The 27,651-nt window shown below is 37.4% G+C and overlaps 1 protein-coding gene across 1 annotated transcript; it reads right to left on the bottom strand.

Annotated features, from left to right (window-relative positions):
* LOC116410334 (mucin-5AC-like) lies at positions 1 to 27,651 on the bottom strand. Its single transcript, XM_031900601.1, has 15 exons — positions 27,068 to 27,651; positions 26,683 to 26,829; positions 22,425 to 25,553; positions 22,218 to 22,333; positions 18,499 to 18,673; positions 17,245 to 17,276; positions 14,928 to 15,105; positions 12,234 to 12,335; positions 11,690 to 11,730; positions 9,600 to 9,725; positions 9,188 to 9,286; positions 6,958 to 7,086; positions 4,374 to 4,419; positions 2,315 to 2,423; positions 1 to 450 (listed from the first exon to the last, which is right to left on the bottom strand). Exons 2-15 carry the CDS (start codon positions 26,702 to 26,704, stop codon positions 252 to 254), a joined length of 4,503 nt encoding a protein of 1,500 aa, XP_031756461.1. The 5' UTR covers positions 26,705 to 26,829; positions 27,068 to 27,651; the 3' UTR covers positions 1 to 251.

Below are 27,651 nucleotides of genomic sequence, written 5' to 3'. Positions count from 1 at the left end.
TAAAAGCTAGTACCTTTTTATTTAGATGGTCTCTGTAAGTATGCATTTACTATTAATTTAAACTGTTAACAAGCTTTTTAGAATCAGATTATTCCTAAATTTATCTAAAGGTAACATATTTAAACATGCAGGTAGTTAAACGGCTTTTATTCTAGATTAACACAGGGATAGTAAAAAGGTTCATGTTACTTTATAGCAAGCTTTTAACTGACAGTTGTATCATGTAACAGTGTCCTCTTCTAACTAATAAATTAGGGGGTTTGATATAGGACTGTGGGGTTTAATGGAGTGCACTCGGCGCTGGTACAGCCACATCTTCTTACAGTAGTGAAATTGAAGGAAACATTGCTTTCTCCGTCAGAACAGGTGAGATCAATATTCTGTTCCTCTGCCTCAAGTTCCTGACAGCACCCACAAGTCCTGTTCATACTTAGTTTGTCCAATGAGAACCTACAAGGAATCAAATGAAAGCAAGTAGCTGAATGTGATGCAGTTCAATTAACAATATATACATATTTATAACAATATTTAAACAATACATTTAGTTTTGATATTATATATTTGTTTGTTAGTTGAAATAGAGCATATGCTTCCAGCATTGCTACATTACTTAGATCAGTGATCCCCAACCAGTGGCTCGTGAGCAACATGTCACTCACCAACCCCTTGGATGTTGCTCCCAGTGGCCTCAAAGCAGATGCTCATTTTTGCAAGCTTTGGCTGCATAAAAATCGGGTGTACTGCCAAACAGAGCCTCCTGTAGGCTGTCAGTCCAACATAGCCTACCAAATAGCCAACTATAGCTCTTATTTGGCACCTCCAGAACTTTTTTCATGCTCGTGTTGCTCCCCAACACTTTTTCCATTTGAATGTGGCTCACAGGTATAAAAGGTTGAGGACCCCTGACTTGCAAAATTCTCACCACAGTTCTGTAGTACTTTATACAGTATATTCTATATATATTCTCTTCCAACTTGCCTTATATTTAAAGCAGCACATTGTGTTCTTTTCTTAACATGTAAAAACACTTAGCAAGCATACATGGAAAAGGGGATTAAAGGACATGTAACCCCCAACACAAAAACATTTATTCAGTGTACAGTCTCTTTGACATCTTACCTGCCACTCCGGTTGTTCAAAGGTTAATTGGAAGGGTGCAGCATTCCCTTAATCACTTAGGATTCTCTCTCCTCCTCTAACCCACTTATCCCCCTCCCTTAGGTATTGACTTTGCTCTTAGCTAACTGATCACGCTCAGTTCTTATCAACTCAGGTTACCAAACACACCCTCCAGTCAAGCAGCCAATGAAGAGGTGGCACTGCTGGTTTCAATAGAGCCTCTGCTGTAGATGTGCACTCTGCTGGAGAAACATGTTTTTTCTCCTAATATTGTTTCCCGAGATCAGTTTAACTGTTACAGGAAACAATCCAAGGAGGATTTTCTGCAAAGTAATTTCTGCCTGTGTAAGCCTGTATTCTTCATTGCATGAACTTTACAGCACACATATGCTTTTTGCAGATCTAAATATCACTGATGACATGCCAGAAAGAAATTGCTTACTGGATAAAAACTGCTATTTGTTTTAAGAAAATGTGATGGTGCTGTTGAACAGAGGGGGTATATGCAGTACAAATGGTTTACTTATATAAATGGTACAAAAATGTAGGATTTACATGTCCTTTAATATATGTATGGCATCCATTAGCCAGAAATGCATTAGCCAGAAAGCTATGGCATTATGGCAACACTATATCCCATAGACTCCATTATAAGCAAATAATTCATATTTTTAAAAGGATTTCCTTTTGCTCTGTAATAATAAAACAGTACCTTGTAATTGATCCCAACTAAGATATAATTAATCCTTATTGGATGCAAAACAATCCTATTGGGTTTAATTAATGTTTTAGTGATTTTTTTTAGTAGAGTTAAGGTATGGAGATCCAAATTATGGAAAGATTCCTTATCATGAAAACCCCATGTCCCAAAATTCTGGATAATAGATTTCATATCTGTATTTTGCAAGTAATATAATAAAAGCTATTCAAGTAGTAACTTATAGAAACCAATCAGCAGGTAATCTTTGGTGTTCAGCTGTTTGAAACAACCATCTGAATGGATACTGTGGATTATTTGTCCTGAACATGGTGGCCTTTTGGTTCCACCAAAATAAGCACTGGTATCAATTTATTTTTATATTTTATAAATGATGTGCAGCTAGACCCTCTCATTACCAACATGTAGTTGCATTCTTATACACTTTGGACTTTGCATGTTGTAGTTCAATGGTTCATACGATGATCAATCACTTACTCTTCAAAACTTAGACATGCCCCTTTACAGTATGAAAGCGTCACGTTAGCACTGCAGCCTTTATAAGAAATTAAAGTTTGTTTTGTTTGAACTCTGCAAGTCTTGGGAACTGAAATAAAAACAAAAGAATATAGGATAATATTATATAATAATTATTGTAATAATTTCAGTTAAATAGCAACAAAATTCAAAATCTTTAAAAAAATCTCCCTCATGTAGCAAAATATCTTAAAGATTTGACTTCAAGATTAACTATACCAATGTGAATCAAAAACGAAAGGCAATTTTACGTATTGCAGTTGCCATGCTTTTTACCCACAAGGCAGTGTTTTTCCCACAATTACAGCTTAATAGCATCCAAAATATGGTGATGCATCTGCCACAATTGTGAATCAGATGCACCTGTGCTGAAAATTTCTCGAGAAGGTGCCTTTTTTAGCATCAAAATTAAATTTGAGCATAATTCTTAGTTATCTAACAATGTAGAAAGTGGAAGGTAAAATATATACATTTATTGCACTATATTAACTGTATGATTTCAAACTGAGTGTTAAAGCACGCATTTCTGAATTGGGACTATATAAAGAGCTTTAATCCACTCCTGGTCTGGGGAATAGGTTGTCTCAATGTGTGACCAGTTAGGGGTGTTTCCCACTATATATTACATTGGACACTATATATCTTTCATCATAATTTAGGTACTATACTTGCAGGTTATATGTTGTTTTATAGATATACTGCACTATATATTGTTTTTATGTGCTTTCGTATAGCATTTGCACAACTGCTAGAAGACTGGTTTGAGTGGAGGGAGAAAGGAAGCTTCTTTTCTGACTTCTTATTGATACAGCATAATATTTTTTATACGGTTGTTCAAGAACAAGTTCCTTTTTTATAGAGTTTATTGTAAAATATTTTTGGGGGTTATAGATAAGAGAAATGTCCTAGGTTTATAAGGGCATTTCAAAATGTTTTATAAATACACAACCATGTTATTATGATATGGGTCATGGGCACATGTGTAAAAACACAGCTAGTCTTACCCATTTAACCCCCTGTCATGTGTAGAGATGTAGCAAACTGTTCGCCGGCGAACTAATTCACACAAAAATCGGGTGTTCGCAAGTTCGCAAGTTCACAAACTTTTAGCGAAGTTCGCAATTTTGGGTTCGCCTTAGCTGGAGCCAAATTTTGACCTCTCACCCCAGAGCCAGCAGATACATGGCAGCCAATCAGGCAGCTCTCCCTCCTGGACCACCCCCGGACCACTCCCTTCCATATATAAACTGAAGCCCAGCAGCCATTTTACATTCTGCCTGTGTGTGCTTGATGAGTTAGCATAGGGAGAGAGCTGTGCAGGGGTTTGAGGGAGAGTTTAGGTAGCTTTGCTGACTAGTAATCTACTTTCTACTGCTCTGTATGTATCTGCTGGGGACAGCTGTCCTGCTGATCATCTGCTGTAACCCAATAGTCCTTGTAAAAGCAGTATATTACACAAGTTTAGAAATGTAGTGTGATTTCTGCCCTTTACAGCACAAAACGCAACTCTGTGTCAACAACGTATTTTTCAGAGAAATGTTTGCCCTTGATCCCCCTCCTGCATGCCACTGTCCAGGTCGTGGCACCCTTTAAACAACTTTAAAATCAGTTTTCTGGCCAGAAATGGCTTTTCTAGGTTTTAAAGTTCGCCTTCTCATTGAAGTCTATGGGGTTCGCAAAGTTCGCAAAAGTTCGCACTTTTTGGCAGAAGTTCGCGAACGGGTTCGCAAACTTTTTTTGTGAGGTTCGCTACATCTCTAGTCACGTGTGAAAAGCTGACATGGGTGTCCACCAAATAATATCTATTTTTTTTCTATTAAAATAGATGTTGAAATGAAAACACAATTTGCTCCGTACTACTAAGTGTGACAGTGGGCTGTTACAAGATTATGGGGTCAAGTGAGCAAAGTGCAATTTCTCACAGAAAAAGCATTCAGCATTTTTTTAGACACGGTTGTGTCTGCTTTGATCTTGAATAACCGTGAGCCTATAACAGTGCAATTGACAATTGTTTCCATACCTCTACAAATATTACAGCAGCCATCTGGCCCTTTCATTACTGAATCCTAAATTAAACAAACAAAAAGCATGTAATCAGTTGTTGGCACCTAGATTTATATACACAAATCAAGTTCTTATCTCAAGAATTTTCTTTTCTCAAGTAGGGCATGATTAAAAGAAAAGAAAATGCATGCTAGAAGAAGTCATTCTTCGCAGGGGTTGTCTTTTCATCAAAAAACAAACAAAATAAAAAAAGGCAGATCTATTCCTTTCCCTTAGTTTATACTTAGGAAAGGCAGAAATCCCCCCCTACCCCCAAAATCTTCTGCTTGTGTACATCATGAAGCACATCAAAATGTAAAAATGTAATTTTTTTTTGTATTATTGACAGTGGAAGGAGTGACTAGTGGGAGTCAGTAGCAATGAGCAAATTTTTTCGCCAAATTTTCGCAAATTTCCACATTTCACCATCAGCGAATTGTTTTGCAAAACTTTAGAGAAAATTTACTGTGGAAAAATTTGTTGTGCGTCAAAAAAATGTTGCGACTTGGCCATGGTTGCCTGCAAAGGTGCGGGCATGTAAAAAAGTGCGTGACAAAAAAAAATTGTGTTTTGTGTATGTTTCCCAATTTCGCAAATTTTCATGAATTTTTTGGTGAAACGGGACAGATTCACTCAACACTAGCGGGTACATTTATCAAAGTATTTTCTGTGACTTTTTTGTACTTTGCAGGACTTTTTCCTACATTTGCGTCACTTTTTCGTACTTTGTGACAAAATTTGTGTGACAAAATAATATTGTCGTGCCGAGTACGAAAGTTTCGGATTCATTCAAGCTTTGGTATTGTGACTTTCCTTGGGCCAGGTTGGAGCTGCAGAGTGCCATTGAGCCCTATGGGAGACTTTCCTTGGGCCAGGTTGGAGCTGCAGAGTGCCATTGAGCCCTATGGGAGACTTTCCTTGGTCCGGGTTGGAGCTGCAGAGTGCCATTGAGTCCTATGGGAGACTTTCCTTGGGCCAGGTTGGAGCTGCAGAGTGCCATTGAGCCCTATGGGAGACTTTCCTTGGTCCGGGTTGGAGCTGCAGAGTGCCATTGAGCCCTATGGGAGACTTTCCTTGGGCCGGGTTGGAGCTGCAGAGTGCCATTGAGCCCTATGGGAGACTTTCCTTGGGCCAGGTTGGAGCTGCAGAGTGCCATTGAGCCCTATGGGAGACTTTCCTTGGGCCGGGTTGGAGCTGCAGAGTGCCATTGAGCCCTATGGGAGACTTTCCTTGGGCCGGGTTGGAGCTGCAGAGTGCCATTGAGTCCTATGGGAGACTTTCCTTGGGCCAGGTTGGAGCTGCAGAGTGCCATTTAGTCCTATGAGAGACTTCCAAAATCATGCACAGAAGGATCAAAGTCAGAAAGTTTTTTCCGCCGTTTACAATCATTCGGTACGAAAATTTTGTGACTTTCGGATCGCCAATACGATATTATTGTGACTATTCCAATTTTTCGGAAGCATTTTCGGGATATTTGCGATCATCAGAAATTATCGTATCTAATCCGAATTTTTTTCATTGCCGGATTCTAACTCGTACTTTGATGAACATGCCCCTAGGAGTCAGCATTTGGAGCTATGTTGTGTTACTGGGCATATTTATTATTGTTTGAGCATCTGGTTTGGCATAATCTATTGCAAAAAATGCAGTATATATGCCTCCAACTATTTTATGTTAATACAGGTATAGGACCCATTATCCAGAATGCTCGGGACCAAGGGTATTCCGGATAAGGGATCTTTCCGTAATTTGGATCTCCATACCTTAAGTCTACTAAAAAATCAATAAAACATTAATTAAACCCCATAGGATTGTTTTGCATCCAATAAGGATTATTTATATCTTAGTTGGGATCAGTTACAAGGTACTGTTTTATTATTACAGAGAAAAAGGAAATCAGTTTTAAAATTCTATATTATTTTATTAAAATGGAGTCTATGGGAGACAGGCTTTCCGTAATTCGGAGCTTTCTGGATAATGGGTTTCCGGATAAGGGATCCCATACCTGTATATAATTGTATTATATATAAAGTATATATACTATATTATACATATATAAGTAAGTATAGTAAGTATAGTGATGAGCGAATCTGTCCCGTTTCCCTTCACCACAAAATTTGCAAAACTGTGAAAAAATACACAAAACAGTAAAAAAATTGTGAAACACAACTTTTTTGGCACCTGTAACTTTTTTTGGCCTGTGAATTTTTTTGACATGCACAACAATTTTTATTTGAACCGTGCATCATTTGTTTACTCACTTCATTTTTTTGTACGCGCATTTTTTTGGTCATGTGGCAAATTTTTGCTGCAAATACATGCCTAGCATGGGCGCGGTCATGGCAAAAAAAGACACGTGCAACAAAAAAAGAGGCGTACGACAAAAAATTTGCATTACAAACACATTTCGCTGATTTTTTGCCATTTCGCAAATTTTCCTACTGTTTCGCAAATTTTTTTGCTAAGCGAACCGGGACAGATTCACTTATCACTAATATACACATATTACATAACAAAACTAAATTATTACTGATATGTCATATATGAAGATGTTAACTCACAGGCTCACATTCCTCTTCATTGAGCTCAGGACAAATTTGCTTCTGAGTAGATGTCACTAACAGTCCATCAATATTCTCACATGTGTGATGGGTACAGTTATCATTTGAGAGTACATGTGTTTCCCCAGGCTGAAATGCATAATAAACTGACACTGAGGCTTCGGACAGAACATAGATATTGATTATAGTACAGTAGATGTTTATATTCTGCTTTGTTTATTAACATAGAATGTGAGAGTGGAAATATAATTTATAAGCAAGACTAATCATTGACTATTAATAATAAATTATTGTGGCGCTCTAGATAAGTTGGTGTATAGTTTCACTGTGGCTAAATGTTTTGTTAAAAGGCTTATGTTTTGCCATACTCAGTAAATTGCTGATGTCATTACTAATTCTTAATTGTTTAGTTGCCATGGGTGGAAATGTGTTGCATGCACCTTCTGCCACTCCCTAACTTGCATGTCTGAATGACGTGCAAGTTATAGGATGGTTGGGAGCATGTAAGGGGTTGTCTACATTCCCACCCCTGTCATGAATATAGCACTGGCGAATGCAGTCAGAGCTACAGTATGTTCTTCAGGGCAGCTGATATGGAGAGTAGAGACCGGTGCCAATTCTGCAAGGCAGGAAGGCAATGTGTACCTTTTGATCACATTAAAAAATTTGCTGATTCCCTTTTAATGTCCATTTATATTAGATGATACATAATAATCATTTTAGAGATGATCATTATAGAGAGTCCATTTTCCTGTGAATAGGCCCTAAACAGTGCCCTTCTCAGTCCATGTCTGAGAAGATTCATTTAAGTAGTGATGCACCAAATCCACTATTTTTTTATTCAGCCAAACTTCAAATCCTTTGTAAAAGATTCAGCCTAATACCAAACTGAATCTGAATACTAATTTACGTATGCAAATTAGGATACAGAAGTGCTAAATAGCGCCGTGTTTATGTGACAAAAAATCGCATGAGTTTAAGCATTCGCATTCAGCCAGGAGCATGGATTCTGCCGAATCCTGTTGAATAAAGCCTAATCCCAAACCGAATCCTGGATTAAAAAATCCCATGGGCATAAAACTATATTAAGTCAGTTTTTGCATGCCCCATTCCCTGCATATAACTGAATGTTGACTAAAGGACCAAATAATGAAATAAGTTTGATTTGGTAACTCAAGGGTGAACCAAATAGAGATGATCTGACCATGTGTCCATGAAACAAAGATCTGGGTTTTTGGCATATTGGTTAAACAAACAGTTAGTGCTGCTTTAGTAATAAAAATATACCCTTTTATACAGGTATGGAACCTGTTATCCAGAATGCTTGGGACCTGGGTTTTTCCGGATAAGGGATCTTTCCGTAATTTGGATCTCCATAACTTAAGTCTGCTAAAAATCATTTAAATATTGAATAAACCCAATAGGCTTGTTTTGCCTCCAATAAGGGGTAATTATATCTTATTTGGGATCAGGTACAAGGTTTTGTTTTATTATTACAGAGAAAAGGGAATCATTTAACCATTAAATAAACCCAATAGGGCTGTTCTGCCCCAATAAGGGGTAATTATATCTTAGTTGGGATCAAGTACAGGTACTGTTTTATTATTACAGAGAAAAGGGAATCATTTAACCATTAAATAAACCCAATAGGGCTGTTCTGCCCCCAATAAGGGGTAATTATATCTTAGTTGGGATCAAGTACAGGTACTGTTTTATTATTACAGAGAAAAGGGAATCATTTAACCATTAAATAAACCCAATAGGGCTGTTCTGCCCCCAATAAGGGGTAATTATATCTTAGTTGGGATCAAGTACAGGTACTGTTTTATTATTACAGAGAAAAGGGAATCATTTAACCATTAAATAAACCCAATAGGGCTGTACTGCCCCCAATAAGGGGTAATTATATCTTAGTTGGGATCGAGTACAAGGTACTGTTTTATTATTACAGAGCAAAAGGAAATTATTTTTAAAAATTAGAATAATTTGCTTATAATGGAGTCTATGGGAGATGGCCTTTCTGTAATCCGGAGCTTTCTGGATAACAGGTTTCCAGATAAGGGATCCGATACCTGTATCTACAAATACAAAACAATTTTATGTATGATTCATGTGCCCCCTCATCTAACTCTGAACTGAAATATTATAGTGGGTCACATATCCACTTTTCCCTGACTTATCTTTCTTCCATTACTGCTAAATGTTAGATATGCAGACAATGTAAAAGTACCTGTATTAAATAAACAGTTCCGTTTGCATCTTTTACAGGACAAGACACCTGCACACACTGTCCACAGCAACTATTGCTTGATTCTTGGTAATAAAATCCCTGAAATTTAAAAAAAAAAAAAAAAATTCAGCCACTACATAGTATTCAATAGTAAGCATAAAAAAAACCCTGGAAACCTCTAAAGTCACAAAGCAAAGAAAGATATTACAATTGTAAAAGGCACATCTGCCATTGACTTCTACATGATCTCGACAGGTTTTTGCTGCCATATTTCTGCATTGTTGCATAATAAATTGCAAAAAATCATGTTTTTTTTTATTTTCCCCACAACAAAATCGGGTTTTGGCACCAAAAATTTAAGCATTAGTAAATGCCCCTCTTACTGTTAGGAATAATTTTATGTTTATCTTACTTGTGGACAAAATATTGCGCATAGGATCGGATAACAATCAACAATATTAAATCCACTCTCAGGGTCCTTTTTATCTGTGCATTCACAGTTTTGACAAGATGCTGAGGTCCATACAGAATTCCCAACCTGTAGAGGATATTGCAAATTTGAAATTTTTCCAGAGTAATGTTAAAGCTTACTAGTTATATATAAAAGGAGTAAGTTACAAAGTTCAGTGAAAAAAAGACAGGCACAGATGTTTTCACACTTTCCATCCATGACCCACACCCTTATGTCTGGTAAGTATAGGTTGTGTGTGCTGGGTTTACTTGGAAGGGTTGAACTTGATGGGTTCTGGTCTTTTTTCAACCCTGTGTAACTATGTAACTATGTCTGTTTGTTGTGGTCTACAAGGAAATGCCCAGCAAATAATAGTTGACCGGCACAACAGGTGTAATGCAAGCGGGGGGTACGCCCCCAAAACGTTGCTGCTATTTTTTGAAATAAACACGCAGGGGCTAAGCCCCGCTTGCATTACACCTTTTGTCAACTATTTTTTACTGGACTGTGCTGGGAGTGCCGACTCTCTGGGCTGTGCACCGAGTAAGAACTGTTGGAGGAGGTAAGGGTGTGCTGGGTGAACTTTCTTTGTTCTACAAAGAAATGTACTAGTTTTTTGTGGTATCCCTGGTTACGGAACCAGTCTATGGGCACATACGCAGCACACTGCCAGGTAACAGTACAACAAAGCTTTATTAACAAGCAGTCCCTTTTGTTCAAAACAAGGTATAACTGTTCAACAGGAGCACAACTTTACATAGTATTTCTGGCCTAGTCCTTCTGGCAGTGGCCGGCCTCAGGCAGCAGTCTCACATGTATATGACAGTTAAGCTGGCCATACACCATCGGTCGCACGAAACATCGTCAGATCCGCCACACACCATTCAGGGCTGAATCGGCAGGTAAGGAGGTAGAAACAATAGGATTTCTACCTCCTTCTGCCGATTCAGCGCTGAAGGGAGATTTTGGTCAGGTGCCTTCTATGGCGCCCGATCAAAATTTTCAAACTGGTCCGATCGGCGAGTCGACCGATATCAGCAGCTTCCTGCGATATCGGTCGACTCGCCGACATACCATACACGCACCGAATATCGTACGAAATGAGGTTTCGTACGATATTATCGGTGCGTGTATGGCCACCTTTATTTAGTAGATATGGGCCACCAGTCTGGCTTGAGTCACAGTCCAGTAACGAGAGTGACTTTCCCTGCTGTAAGTGCTGTATGGTCTCTATACATAAAGTTCCTTGCAGTCACTTGTAGCTCCCAGGCAGCCCAGTAACAGTTCACCTCACAGTGAGTATCCCAGTTGCAGTTCTGTGGGTGTGTGTTTAACAGGGAGTTAACAGGGAGCAAACCGCTTCCTGTCCATGGAATCTCCCTGCCCCTCCCCCCCTTAAGCCAGCAGCTTCCAGAGCTATTAGGAGTCTTTCCACATCTATCATTACCTAGTTTAAACATCTTTGTTTATAGTGAAAATATATAATGAAATAAAAACACATTGTTCTCTTCATGAGCAGCATATTACTTTTGTTTCCAACACCTTACAGATCCACTGGGCTGTGCATGAATGCTTTTTCAGCTGTGTAAGCAGAGAGTGGACCATGACAAGGCAGAGCAATACCACCCATGCATTGAATGGCAACAAAACGGAAGATTGAACGCACAGTAATGTAAGCTCAGGCTTAAGTTAAGCATCAATATTTTTTAGATGAATTGGACAAGCAGTTGCAGTGGGAAGGAGAAAGTGGTTTACTTTAGAATAATATTGCTTACATGGGAGGAAGGTTCTCAGAGATTTTGTGCCTCTGCTAGCTTTCAGGTTATATTTGCCCCGTATTTTCCCCCTCCATTATTGTACCAGTCTTTAACATCCCCTTACATTAACTTCTTCAGAGAATTTAATTAAAGAAATTGGTAAAGCAGCTGCACATTTACATTGAGGAGTGCCAAACTCTACTTTTATTTACATTTATATCAACTTATTTATAGCTCTTTTTGCTTACTCCATTCTATTGTTCTACATTTGGGAGAAAAAAATAACTATCTTACCTGGTACACAGCTCCTTCAACCAAACACACATTCATTGGCCCTAACAGTAAAATTGGACATTTATCAATACAATTTCAATAACCAATCAGAGATACTAAACAGTTACAATGTAGAGTAAATGACCCCCTACTGAGACTAAGGAAGTTAAAGGATTGGGAGAGAATAGCGACATGGGCAGGAGTGTGGGGAAAGAGGAGGCTTGACAGAGGAGGAGAATAGGAGAATAACTATGCCCACCCACACCTAGGGGGACCCCATATACATTTGGGATTCCACCATGAGCAAGTCACACCAGTAAGAGAAACTGAATGTAAGCAAGTGTGCAACTATGACTCCCATACTACTCACATCAGTGGAACCCCGTTCACCTGTAGGGTTCTACTGTGAGCCTCCATGGGGCCCACTTACAACTCACACCAGCAGGGCCCTGTTTACTGCCCAGCCCTCAGGCATATGCAACGTGCTAGATATGAGACTTACTTCTCTTAATTTATTCCACAAGTAATGCGAAAAAAAGTATATAAAATATTCTTACTAACTTACTGCATTCATAGGTAATACAACAATCATCTGCAGAGGTGTTAACATGTGCGTAGCCTAATGGGCAGTCTCCTAGTGTTGTGTTGCATTGTAAAGGTAGACAACCTAAGCAAATAGGGGGTGGAGAAAAAGTTCATTAGGAGATTAACTCAATCCAAGTAAACCACATTATAATGCTCATAATTCTTCATACCTAAAATTTCAGAATTTTCCGTGTTTTGTATAGGCATAAATTACCTGTTTATTTAACAATAATAATGTAGTAGATAGCAAGATAGGGGTAATTTTTTTTTTTTTCTCATATGGTTGTTTTGTGCATGTGTAAGTTTGCATCATTAATAATGGAAGTGTTTAGAAAAAGTTTGATATGTAAAAAAAATTAAAGAGGTTTATAGTAAATGTAGGAAATAGCCTAAAAATGGCATTGCACCATACACTGGCTGTATATTGCATGTGTATCATGTACATAAGTCTTTCTCTTTATTCTCACATAGGTAAGAGTATACTTATAAGCATATGGTTTCTATATGGTTTCTTATAGTGTCTGTCTTTACAAAATATAAACTAACTCAGCAGCATGTACTTATTGCACTTATAGGGGCTGATTTACTAAGACACGAATTCGAATTGGAAAAATTCCGATTGGAAAACGAACATTTTGCGACTTTTTCGTATTTTTTGCGATTTTTTCGGCGCCTTTACGACTTTTCGGAAATTATCGCGACTTTTTCGTTACCAATACGATTTGCACGAAAAAACGCGAGTTTTTCGTAGCCATTACGACTTGCGCAAAAAAAACGCGAGTTTTTCGTAGCCATTCCGAAAGTTGCGCAAAATCTGGCGATTTTTTCGTACCGTTAAAACTTAAAAGGCGCGATGTTTCGCGCAAGTTTTACCGAAAAAGTCGCGATAATTTCCGAAAAAATCTCAAAATACCGATCATTACGAAAAAAAAGCAATCGGACGCATTCGGCCCGTTCGTGAGTTAGTAAATGTGCCCCATAGTATACCTTTGCAATTACAGTGGTATAAGTATATACCTTCTTGGTTATGAAACTGCATCTCTGTGGCAACTAATCCAGCTTTCCAAAATATACATTGTAGCAATATATCTTTAAATTATCAAGGACTTATTATTATTATTATTATTATTATAAATAAGTCTACATTTGCGTCTCTGCAGCGTATCCTTACTCCACGTCATGTTATTCTGTTATACGATACTGAAAAAAATCAACTAAACCATACTTAATGCTAATGTAAAATATATAGAATTGTGGATTCTACTTCAATATCCAATGGGTTCAAAAGCAAACACAAAGGGGCCCATTTACTAAACAATTTTCAGATAAAATCGTATTTTTTATAAATTAGAGAACATTTCGGAATGTATGAGAAAATACCATATCACGTTTCAAGGCCAGAAAAAAAAACACATTTTAGTAAATGTGCCCCAAAATGTCATATGGAATATTAAAGAGATACTGACACCAGAAATTAAACCTTTTTTTACATCTATCATAACATTATCTTTGCATGACCTTCATTTTTGCCATAAAAGTATTTGCCCGATGCTTTTATATTACCTGTCTGATCCCCCATGTTCCCCTATAAGGGGGCTGCCATATTTGTCCAGCAGGAGGCCGTTAGCATTAGAAGCTATAACTGACAGGCTGACAAGAGACAGTCAGGTTGGCAAAACAGTCAGGTTTAGGAACTTCAAGTAACAATTATTTACAAAAGCAAATCTCTCAGCGAAAATCAATCAACATGACCTATAGGCAACTTTTTATGTACATTCATATTTTGCGGAGTTGTTTTTTAGTGTCAGTATCACTTTAAGGGGCTTAGTTATCAAATTGTGAACTCTAACTTTCACACTAGGATAAATAAACCTCTAAAAATCACATAGGATTAAATAGAAAGTGCAAGAATTTTACTCTGGAGACCTCTATTTTCAAACTTTAATAAATCTGCCCCTTAGTGCCATTCAGGCACAAAACGAATAAGGCCATAGACTTTGGGGTTTGTATGTTTTACATAATGCTATTTTTTTTTACATTATTTTAAGCTTGGCATTAATTGCTGTATTTGCTAATATATATAATGCAGATTATAAAGGGGCAGATTTAACAAAATTTGAACTTGAGTTTTTACCATGATTCAAGTTTTTAGAGAAAAACCTGCAAATCTAAATTTTTGGTTTCTGAAAACACAATTTTTTAAAATCAAGTTTTCATCTATTTTTTTTTATTAAGGGCGCATTTAAGATTCTTATAGTTTCATATTCTTTTGCATTTTACAATAACTGATTTTTGATCTGTCCCTAAACTATATTCTTTCATGATTAGTGATGAGCAAATCTGTCCCATGCCGCTTCACTGAAAAATTTGTGAAACGTCAGAAAAATTTTCAAAAATTCACAAAACACAATTTTTTTACGTGCACAACTTTTTTCAATGCGACCACGCACATTTTAATGTATCCACACCCAATGTGACGCAAATGCAACTTTTTTTATGCTACCGCAAATTTTCCATGCCAACATTTTTAAGTTGTTTCGCAAGAAAGTTTGTTGCAAAATGCTGAATTTTGATGCGAATCCATGCCTGCCAAAAAAATTCACTCATCACTAGTTATAATTGCTGCTGGAGTTTCAATAAACAAACAAAATAAATCAATTTAAGTACTACATACGGCATTCAATGCTTCCACAGCAACGATCTTTCTCAGTCAGAAGTACGAAAGGTTCCAACCAAGGTTTATCACATTTACTGTAGTCAAGCTCTGGACATTCAGTGGGCATGCAGATAATCGTAGCTGTTTTCTTATCACAAGTGCATTCTTGGCAATGTTCTGTCCAGGTTTCTCCAAGCTGTCAAAATTGTGGAATGATCATAACATGTAGGCAGTACAGGTATGGGATCTCTGTGTTGTAGCAAATTCAAAGAAAAAATTCCATATTCTTTTCTATTGTGCTAGTCAAAATTAACTTTACTTTAAACTTTTTGTGAAACGGCGAAAAATCCATGAAATGCATTTGTTGAACAACTTTTTTGTCACACACATCTTTTTTTGTCACATGTGTCTTTTTTTGCCATGACCACGCCTATTTTTACATGATCGTGCCCATTTAGACAAGAGTCCAATGGTGCAGAGAGTCTAATGCGCCCCCCAACCCCCTAGGCAACGAGCCAAGGGGGCTGGCAAGTCGTTCCTGCACCTCAATTGTGGCACGATTGACTTTTAACAGCAGACGCGATCGCATTGTGTCTGCTGTAAAGAGCTTCCTTCCCCAGCCCTGATAATCCTGTCCACACACTTCCTTCTTTTTTTTTGTTCCTTATTTTATCATTTTGTCTTTTGTTTTTCCCTAAAAACTATTTATTTCACAATATGACAATTGGATCAGGTATTCTGACCACTAATCACACTGTAAAATAGAGATGTAGCGAACCTCACAAAAAAAGTTCAAGAAACCGGTCGCGAACTTCTGCCAAAAAGTGCGAACTTTTGTGAACTTTGCGAACCCCATAGACTTCAATGAGAAGGCGAATTTTAAAACCTAGAAAAGCCATTTCTGGCCAGAAAACTGATTTTAAAGTTGTTTAAAGGGTGCCACGACCTGGACAGTGGCATGCCAGAGGGGGATCAAGGGCAAAAATTTCTCTGAAAAATACATTGTTGACACAGCGTTGCGTTTTGTGCTGTAAAGAGCAGAAATCACACTACATTTCTAAACTTGTGTAATAAACTGCTTTAAAACGTCCGGCGTCTACATGCCAATCAAGTCGTGTAAAGGTTACGGCCGGTTCACACGCAAAGACAAAACGCTGCAGTAGTGGATACGGAATATATTATTGCTGGTGTAAAAATGTCGCTCAGGTGATTTTATTGCAATGCAATGTCACTACTATGTGTAACGTATTGGGTTACTGCAGATGAGATCAGCAGGACAGCTGCCCACAGCAGCTACATACAGAGCAGTAGAAAGTAGATTACTAGTCAGCAAAGCTATCTAAACTGTCCCTCAAACCCCTGCACAGCTCTCTCCCTATGCTAACTCATCAAGCGCACACAGGCAGAATGTAAAATGGCTGCTGGGCTTCGGTTTATATATGGAAGGGAGTGGTCCGGGGGTGGTCCAGGAGGGAGAGCTGCCTAATTGGCTGCCATGTATCTGCTGGCTCTGGGGTAAGAGGTAAAAATTTGGCTCCAGCTAAGGTGAACCCAAAATTGCGAACATCGCTAAAAGTTCGCGAACTTGCGAACACCCGATTTTCGTGCGAATTAGTTCGCCGGTGAACAGTTCGCTACATCTCTACTGTAAAATACTTAATTTTGTTATTTCATTGAGTTGCTTAAAGGAGACGGAAAGGTAAAAACTAAGTAAGCGTTATCAGAAAGGTCTATGTAAATACAGCCATAAGCACTCACAAAATGCCTGCAGCTTGAGATTAACTCTTTATTAGCCTTTCCTTCTCCTTTAATTGTATTTCATTTGTGTGATTGTATTGCAGCTTTAGACTTGCATTGTTGTTTCTTTTATTTCTTTTTGCATAGCTTTGCCATTTGGTAGTTTGATGTAGAAAGATGCCCTTACCCATGTTTGATTTGGATGTTACAGCACATAATATGCAGTTGGGGGCTTTGTTTGCAGAAGCTGAGTTGGCAGGTGAAAAAATGCATATGCAATTTTATTTGGCATCTGTAGATAACCACATACTTTGGTATATCTATGCATATTGGGCATCAAACTGTTCTGTAGACCTCTGGCATTCATATTTGGGGCGATTTTCCATTGTATGTAAAAAATAGTGTAAGATAAATGCGGCAAATTGTAACATTTTCAGGTGATTTTTAGAAATGTCAACAAAACCATGTTTGATATGTCTGAATGTGTATTTTAAAAAAAAAATATGGTTTTCAGGGGTCACCTTATATTTTTGCCTTTTTTACCAGTGACTCCAGATTATTAAATATCTAGATATTACATTACAAATAAAATACTTACATTTCGTTTTTGCCCATTGAACCCCACACAAGCTGAAAAACAAAATTGTATAAAAAATATGTATATATATATATATATATAATACATAGTAGGCCACATGCTTACAGAGACAGGTAACACTAAAATCTAGAAAACCTTAAAAGTCATTCACACAGCCAACAATCAGTGACAGATGCCACTTAGCATGTTCCACCCCCCTCTCCCCATGACCATTCTATTACATTTATAACTAGTATGTTTTTACCTGGATACAAAATGTTATGTATTAACAATGATTCTCATTTGCCAGTTGAATAGTCAGTTTCGTGGTTTTTATTGGAACATTTAGGGGCCCATTCATGAAAGCACAATTTTTTTTTCTCATTTATAGAACTTTTCATAATGACCACGATAATATTGTTAAAATTGCACTACTTTTTTGTGTTTTTTTGTTAACTTCCACGAAAAAGTCATATTTTTCACAAAGGCTACAACCACTTCGGAATTCATTCAAGCTTTGCCATCATTACTATCTTGGCCAGGTTGGAGCTGCAGCATGCCATTGAGTCCTATGGAAGGTTTCCAAAATCATGCATAGAAGTTTCAAAGCCAGAAAGGTTTTTGTGCTTCTTACGATCGTTCGGATCCACAAATGTTGTGACTTTCGGCACACAACCACAATGTTTTCATATGACGGTGAAAAGAATTTTTGCACATCAGAAATTATCGTGGTTATTCCAAATTTTTTCCAATCATGCTTTTAACCACACAAAATTTGTGCTTTCATGAATGGGCCCCTTAGGGACAGATTTATCAAAATGTGAGATTAGATCTCACCACAGAAAAATTTATCCATGTTTTGCTATGGCAAACTGTGTCATCCTGTGTCTGTATTGGATTCTGCCCCTGATGCTTCCTGTGCCATTTAAGTACATTAAAAGTGCAGTAAATTTTATCTCTATGAGGGGGAGAGCAGCATACAGCTCACCTGCTTAAGTTGGAGGCATTTTTTTGCTTCTCAATAGCTTACAAGAACTAGGCATATGGTAAGGTGGCTCAGTATGTGGCTAAAAACATCAGACATGGGAGGTTACATTCCAGAGAAGAGAGGAATAGGACCCAAATACACAATTTAGCTTCCAAATTTTCTTAAAAAGAAAAACCCCTGAAATTGTTTCCAAACTTAACTAAATAATCCAAAGCATATGTTATAAGTGTATCTTATTAACTTTAGAGAAGTAAGGTGGAGCGTTTATAATTCCAGATAAAACTTACATCTGCATTCATAAAAGTAGCAGCAGCCATCTTGGTCATATATCTTCATAGGTGGCTTTCCATCATTGCAAGTTACATCTAGCAGCTGAGGACATTTTACAGTTTCCACATTGAGTTCGCCATTTTTAGAACATGTAATATTGACACATTTTGAAAAAGAAGGTTTCTGAATAGCCTGTTAATAGAGAAGAAATAGTGCATAAATATTAAAGGGGCATAAATTGTGTATAAGAGTTATATAACAGTATTGCTATGCCTTATTATTCTTGGACTACTGCCCCCTGCAAGCCCCTGTATTTTTCGTCAGGCATGGATTTGTGGGGCCATTACCGGATTGCGCGGAAAAATTCACCACATGACAAAAATTGACGCCCATGGTATAAAATAAAAAAATTGTTGTACGCATGAAAAAAAAAAAGATGGGTGCAATTTTTTTTTAAGCGCACGCTATAACTTTTTTGGATGCGCAACTTTTTTGCATTCCATGAATTTTTTAAAATATTTGCGAATTTTCCAGCAAAGCAAAATGAACTAATCAAGGGTTAAAGCTTGCAGGTAAGATTGGTTCTTAAAGCAACAATAAATCTTTTCCTGTCAGGACCAGTCTCCCAGCAGAACACCCTGCCTGAATGATTTTTAATAACTCAGTAAGTATTGAACATATATATATAACACACTATAGGGTTGATAAAACGAGCGCCATTTATAGCATGCATTAAAAATTTTATTACGTCTTATTTTTCACAACTTAATGCACGATTCACTAAAAGGATACTTGCGTTAATTTAGATGCAATGCTGTTTGCGTTATTTAAGTCGTGTGGTATTTGACGCAACGCGCGCTAATTAATGCAGCGCGCACAAATTGTCACCACGTGCGAAAAAACGCATGCCATTTTCCCTGCAAACTAGAGGCTGCATCACTCTAGGGCCAACACAGACTTGAATAAATCCCACTGCAAAGTCCATATTGTGTTGCCAAAAGCTCATGAACTGTACTTTTCTATAATTACCGCCTGCCCCAAGTAGGTGTTAATTTTCTCTTAGACTAATGTGATATTTAGCGCATCTAAGTGTTTGTGAATCATGCGTTAGTATCATTTCTGCGTGAGAATTAATGCAATGCGTTAAAATTAATGCATTCGGTTGCACGCTATTTGGAGTGCACTAGAAGAGTTATGTAGAAGACTATAATTCCTTTTAAAATCTTCACTTTCTTCTGGGAAGTTGATTTGAAAATAATCATTAACAGTAACATATTTTGACAACTCTGTACCATGAGAACCTCTCTGCTTAGTGAGTCTTTTATAGAGGCTCATCTACTAACTAACGATTTTAAATTTTCAACTCGATTCAATTTTTTTCAAAAAAGTCGCAAAAACGTTGCCACTTTTCCAAGATATACTATGCGTCTAAACGGCTACATATCCGAAATTGACAATTCGCAAGATTAAACATGCCGAGTTCATGTAGAAGTCAATGGCAGAGGACCCTTCCCTTTACTTGAAGTTCTTTCTTTTGCTTCAAAACTTTAAAGATTCACTGAGTTTTGTCCAAAAATCACAAATTTTTCAAATTGTTGCAGCTAAAATTCAAATAAGTTGTGATTATGTAGGGAAAATTCGATAAAGTCAGGATTTTTGCAGCAATAATTTGATAAAGTCTGGATTTTTGCAGCAACATTTCAAAAAAGTTTCCTTCTTTATGACTTTTCTTGGAGCAACTCGAATGTTTATAAAAGAAATACGAACGTTATGAAATGCCCCTAGAGGTGAAAAATGAAATGTTTTCCAGTTAAGTATCCAGTTAGTTATCTACTGAAAAAGATGTGTTATGTGTGTCCTTAGTTGGAACAGGTCAAAATGGGTTTTATTCTACACCTGTTGATGACCAAATATAACTTCTTCTCTTATATTTACATTTAGTTTTGACTTTAGTACTCGATGACTGGATTTTGGCAACAATCATGTATTGAAATATAAAATGTGACATCCTGACCCACACACAGTCTTCAACAGAAAACTGTAGTCTTAGACAATTACACGCACAACTACTGCATATATTTTCTTAATTCATATTGTTTATTTCTGTCAGGATCAGCCAGGACTCAAACACTGGCTCATGTGTTTCTGGTTATGTGTATCTAACTCCTGTGCCACTGGAGGCACTTTGGGCTGGCCCATACCAATTCTCCTGTCACTTTCCTTGTATTCTCTATGCCTGTTCCCTTTCCTCCACCCACCTCATTATCCTCATTTTATAAGCCTGTCCCTGACCACTACACCTTGCTTGGTCATTGAGTTTATTAAGCTGTTTCTGTGATCTTGCTTCTGGTATCCTGTTCCTGGTCCCTGCCTTCCGAGGTTCTGTTCCTGGTCCCTGCCTTCCTAGGTTCTGTTTGTTGATTCCAGCCTTGTTCCTTCTCTCCTGGTCCCTCCTTGTCCTGTTCTTTGGATTCCCCGGTACCGGTACTGACCCTTGGCCTGTTCATAACTTCATCAGATTGCTGCCTGACCCTTGACCTGATTCTGGATTGTGTCTCTGCCTGCCAATTTCTACTATTCAAGTTTGTAATTAAGTTATATGCACTGTCACCAATCACTTTGTTAATTAAAGTTCACTTTAATTGATTATCATGGCCTCTAACATCAGTTTTGTGGTACAGGTATAGGATCCCTTATCCGGAAACCCGTTATCCAGAAAGCTCCGAATTACGGAAAGCCCGTCTCCCATAGACTCTATTTTAATCAAATAATTCAGAATTTTAAAACTGATTTCCTTTTTCTCTGTAGTAATAAAACAGTACCTTGTAATTGATCCCAACTAAGATATAATTAATCCTTATTGGATGCAAAACAATCCTATTGGGTTTAATTAATGTTTTATTGATTTTTTAGTAGACTTATTGTATGGAGATCCAAATTACGGAAAGACCCCTTATCCGGAATACCCTTGGTCCCGAGCATTCTGGATAATGGGTCCTATACCTGTATATGGTTACACTACGGGTTACCCAGTCTTTAGACTCCCAACTTCCTGGTGCTCCAAAGCGTCTCCTCAGGGAGATCATGACAATTCCATATTCAGGTTTTATTGGGAACTGACTGGACTGTAATTGGTTAGTTTGTTTGTATGCATGCTTAATAGTGAACAGGTAGTGACTGCAGGTTGAAAGCAGAGGTATAAAATAATGTGACATCATATTGTTAAGATAAAATATTTTCATTTAGAACATTTTCAAATAACTTTTATTAAACTGAATACTTTGAAATGGTGCACTGTCTACATACCCTTTGTCACTAGTTAAGCACTTCATGGCCTCAGGAATGAGTAAAGAGAGACAGTGGGGGTCATTTATCAACAATGGGCAAATTTGCCAATGGACAGTAACCCATGGCAACAAATCAAATTGTTGCAATCATTTTTCTACTTGCACCTTGTTGAAAAAAGCTAATCATTGATTGGCTGCTATTAGTTACTGCCCAGGGGCAAATTTGCCCAGTGTTGATAAATGAGCCTCAGTGTCTTCTTTTTTGCACTACTTGTCCCATATTACTATAGAATTCAACCCAAAGTTCAGTAATTTTCCCCAACAAACTTAGTTAACAGTAAAGTTAGATGAGATATACCAGAGATACAAGATATTGTGAGCTTTTCCCACAAATTACATCATGGGCTGTTTTACTATTTGTATAAATCCTAAACCATTTAAATACTTACATCAGACTTTCCAGATGTAATGGTTAAGGTTGATGTATATTGTCCAAAATCATGCTCAGTTTGAAGTTCACTTTTTTTTGTTGTAGAAAGACTCTCACTTGGTTCTTTTGTTAATTCTATTTAAAAACGAAAGTGGAACCTTTAAGGATATAGAATTTTTGAAGATTCTGAATAAATAAAAATAATGAGTAAAAATATTAATGGTACCTTCAAAAGTCACTTCATGAGACAAGGATGTCTCTGCAGATGAAGAAGGGAAACTAGAGGATTTTGTATAGTTAGTTTCTTTAGTGGGCAATCTTGTAGCTATTGTTGTAAATCCAGATAATTTTTCTGAAATTGTAGATTTTATGGAAGGAATTCCTGAAGTGGTATTTTGAGCACTAGATGTTTTTGCAAGAGAAATAGCTATGGTTGGTTTTGCAGTTGTTGTAACTGTTATAAATGCAGATGCTGAGTCTTTAGAGGGTCTTAAAGATGTAACTGAAACTTTTTCAGTTGTTAGTGGGCCTTTTGAAGGAAATATTGAAGCCATAGAAAGTTTTGAAGTCATTGTTAAAGCTGTGGGTGCTTTTACATGAGTAGTTGTCAATAAAAAATATCCTGTCGTTTTAGTTCCAGTAGTTGTGTGTACTAAAGGGGAAGATGAAACTTTGGAAGTTTTCAGGGTCGGTGAAATTGTAATGGCTTTTTCAGGAGATGTGGAGCCTTTGGAAAGAAGTGCTGAACTTTTGAAAGTCTCTGAAATAACACTGAATGATTTTGAAAGCGTTGTTTTTGCTGGTGATGATGGTGATATTGAAACTTCTGAAGTTTTACCAGGGAATTCTGTAAGCAAAGTTGAGCTAGAAACACTGTATTGTTCTGTTGTTGAAAATGGTGATTCTAAAACTTTAGAAAATAGTGCAGGAGTGGATGGTGGGATTGAGCGTGAAAATGTTAAAGGTCCTGATGATCTAGCTGCAGCACTTGGGGATTTTGCGAGACTAGTTGTTCTAATAGATGAAGCTTCCTGTGATGAAGATGGGCTTTTGTAAGCTTGTATGGAAGATGAAGGTACTTTAGAAGAACCTTCAGCTGTTAAAACTTTGGAAGGACCTGTTGTAGGTTTTGAAAATTTTACAGATGTTATATAAGGATGTTTTGTAATAGTAATATTCGTAGCATGAGATGGTATTACTGAAATACTAAAGGATTCTGCAACACTAGTTGCAACAGTGAATGGCCCAGTTGTTTTAGATACAGTACTGGACTGCCTTTTAGATGATATTGATGTTTTTGAAAGCTCTACAGTGGATTTTAATGGAGCAAAAGTTGTTAAAAAAGTTGATCCAGTTGATGACTTAAAAACTTTTGAGGTTTCAAGGGATGCTGTAAGTGGAATTGAACTTGAAACACTGGATTGTTTTGCTGTGGAAAATGCAGATGTTGATATTTTGGAGAACTCTTTAGGAGTGGATGAAGTTTTTAATGTTTCTTTGGTAGTTGGGAGAATTTTGGAAGTTACTGTTGAATGTATAGAAGCTTCTGAGTGTGTAGATGGAATACTGGAGGATTTCACATGACTGGTTGTTGTAGCAGTTGAGCTGATAACTTTTGTCTCAATACTCGCGTGCCATAGAGTTGAGGGCACAACAGAGGATACTGCAGTACTGTAGATAACTTTAGTGGGAACTGTGGATACTGCTGAAGTAACATTTTTCAAAGTCCCTCTAGAAGATGTTGTGGTTCTTGAGGATTCTACTGGTGAACTTGCAACACTGGAAGATGTTACAACTGTGGACGGTTGTCCAGGTGATGTTATACCTTCATAGGTTAGTATAGAGGAAGTTGGCGCTTTAGAAGAAACTGTAGAGGTTGAAACTTTAGAGGGACCTGTTGGAGTTTTTGCAACTCCTGTAGATGTTGTGTAAGGACCTGAAGAGGTAGTTGAAAACAGTGTTGACATTTTTGAAGTTCTATAAGGTATAGATGATTCAGCAACAGTAATAGTAGTTGCTAGAGTAGATGCTTCTGTTGTTTTAGTTACAATACTTGTGTGCCTTTTAGAAGATGCTGATATTTTTGTCAGAGCTGCAGTGGATTTTAAGGGAAGATGAGTTGTAAAAATCGTTGATCTAGCTGGTGAAGTTGAATGTGAAACACTGGATTTTTCTGCTGTTGACAATGTAGATGCTGAAAGTATGGCAGTTGGGGACATAGTGGTTATTAATGTTGAAAAGATAGAAGGTCCTGATGTTCTAGAGGGAATACTGGGGGATTTTGCTAGTTGAGTTGTTATAAAAGATGAACCAATAATTTTAGTAAACAAACTGGATTGCTCTTGATGTGTAGGTTCAATAGTGGATACTGCAGTTGTGTAGGTAACTGCAGTGGGACCTGTGGATACTGATGGAGTTTGTGTCGGATGTTTCAAAGGCCCTCTAGTAGATGTTGTGGTTCTTGAGGATTCTACTGGTGAACTTGCAACACTGGAAGATGTTACAACTGTGGAAGGTTGTCCAGGTGATGTTATACCTTCATAGGTTAGTATAGAGGAAGTTGGCGCTTTAGAAGAAACTGTAGAGGTTGAAACTTTAGAGGGACCTGTTGGAGTTTTTGCAACTCCTGCAGATGTTGTGTAAGGACCTGAAGAGGTAGTTGAAGACAGTGTTGACATTTTCGAAGTTCTATAAGGTATAGATGATTCAGCAACAGTAATAGTAGTTGCTAGAGTAGATGCTTCTGTTGTTTTAGTTACAAAACTTGTGTGCCTTTTAGAAGATGCTGATATTTTTGTCAGAGCTGCAGTGGATTTTAATGGAAGATGAGTTGTAAAAATCGTTGATCTAGCTGGTGAAGTTGAATGTGAAACACTGGATTTTTCTGCTGTTGACAATGTAGATGCTGAAAGTATGGCAGTTGGGGACATAGTGGTTATTAATGTTGAAAAGATAGAAGGTCCTGATGTTCTAGAGGGAATACTGGGGGATTTTGCTAGTTGAGTTGTTATAAAAGATGAACCAATAATTTTAGTAAACAAACTGGATTGCTCTTGATGTGTAGGTTCAATAGTGGATACTGCAGTTGTGTAGGTAACTGCAGTGGTACCTGTAGATACTGATGGAGTTTGTGTTGGATGTTTCAAAGGCCCTCTAGAAGATGTTGCAAATCCAAAGGATATTGCTATTGAAGCCACTGGATTGGAAGATGTTAAAACTGTAGAAGGCTGTTCTAATGATGATAGACTTGTGTGGTGTGTAGTGGAGGCAGATACTTTAGAAGAAACTGCAGATGTTGAAACTTTTGCAGAACCTGTAACATTTTTTGAAAATCCTGAAGATGTTATATGGAGTGCTGAAAAGAAATTGGAAAAACATGTATTTTTAAAAGTAATAAATTCTGCAAAGGTAGATACTAGTATGGATGGTACCATCATATTATCTACAATGCTGGCTAACTGTTAATATTGTATACATTTTACAGTGGATTTGTAAGTGTGGAGTGACCTGTAGAAGAGATATATGCATACAATGTATATAACAATGCTAATAGCTATATTATTTTTGTTGTCCATGATTTAGAAGGAGAATTTTACAATTACTATGCCTAAAACATAATGTACTGACATTCATTTCACTGGTAAAAAGATGTCCAATACACCTTTACAGCACACTGAATCTGTAAGTATACTTGCACTGATATTTTTAAACGTGGTTCTATGTCAAGTTGGTAAAAGTCCCTCTGTCATTACACTGCAGAGAGTGAGTTTCTTTGTTGTGTCACTAAAGCTAGTTTTTGTACTGGGCCTAGGATAAAATCTTTAAAATGGCTCAGTTTTGTTTGCCAATGTAAACCAGCACCTGGATAAAACTGGATCAATTTTAACGTATTATTTATTGATCAAATGTCATCTGCCAGGTGGAAGTTTATGATATTGAAATTTGAAAATGTAAATATGTACAGTGAATGGTTATATGCACACTGGGAATAAATAACTTTAACTACCTTTCCCAGTTTTAGACTGGACCTCTGAGAGTCCACCAGGGTACCTGACATCCAGGACCACTTTAAAGAACCATTAAATGTTAAAATAAATAAGTAAATAGTACACTGTATGTGGTACATGTCTGAGCCTCACTCTGGACAAGTTACATCAGCTCTATTATTTCCTTTATTCAGGCATGTACCGCATACATGTCCTTCATTCAGACATGTATGTGGTACGTCTGAATAAAGGAAATAATAGAGCTGATGTAACTTGTCCAGAGAGAGGCTTTTTAGGCTCTTTAAAAAAAGTTTTTTTAAAGTGTAAAATGAACACCAGCAAATGTTCTATTACAAGTGTTTAGATAAGAATGAATAATCCTGGTATGTATTTGTCCACTGAACAAAAATCAGTAGCAAAACAGTAGCAAAAAGCATCATCTGTTTCTAAATTATTGTATTTTACATAGTATTGCATGTTAATAGCATTTCATTTTACCTGTAATACCTGTAGTGGTCATATAGCATGGGTGCGTAGTTGTTCCATTCAAATCACATTTGACTGTTAAACATGCATGAAGATCATCTTCTATCTGAATGATTTCACCAATTTCCAGTATGTTCCCCTGGAATTCACAGTTGCAAGCTAATGTATAACACAAAGGTACATGTCCTTATTATTTTTGTGTAAAATGTTACCAAGCTCTTTTTCACAGTATGTTCGTATGGCATACAGTAACTGTTATCTTTATAATAATTCAATAAAAATGTTTAAAGTGATACTGACACTTATTACACTTCTTTCTAAAAACCTGCCATTGTAATTTTATTGTTAAAAGTTACTTTACTGTTATAACAACATTTTAAAAGTGTAGTCGCATTACCAGAACGAGCATATCAACTAAAGTTTAATAGGGCAGCCATCTTTCCTCTTCTCTTTCTTCAGAAAAAAAAACAGGAAAGGAATCATCCAATTGCAAGGTCCTGCAATTACGTGTAAGGGGAAGAGTCCTGAAGCAGGCAGTTAACGGAGCGCACAAGCCTGCCTGCATTAGTTATCCATGCTCGAGGGGGGGGGGGGCGAGGGAGAGGGACGAAGAGCCCAGTGAGGATAGGAAACGGCTAAGGTGAAATAAAACTCACAGGCAGCAGACGGACCAGTTAAACATCAAAGGGATCCGGAAAGGAAAAGAAAAAGGTCACATGTGAGGGTCAGGTACAGATGCTGGCTCAAAGGAAGGGAATGTGTAAGGGGAGGCTCCTACCAGTTTGTGACGTCAGAAAGCTCCACTTCTGACAGACAGCTAGAGAAGAAACAGTCGGGCTGTCAGACAGTCGGGGCCAGGAACTTCAGTAAGATTTACTTAGAGACACAGAACATTCAGGAAAAAATGGTCAACATGACCCATAGGTAGGTTTGGATGCAGATTCATTTTTTAAAAAGAAATTTTTTGGTGTCAGTATCACT

This window comes from Xenopus tropicalis, chromosome 4 (assembly GCF_000004195.4).
Source record: "Xenopus tropicalis strain Nigerian chromosome 4, UCB_Xtro_10.0, whole genome shotgun sequence".
NCBI lineage: Eukaryota > Metazoa > Chordata > Amphibia > Anura > Pipidae > Xenopus > Xenopus tropicalis.
Note: the sequence above shows the minus strand (reverse complement) of the source record. Positions and strands in the feature narration are given on the sequence as shown.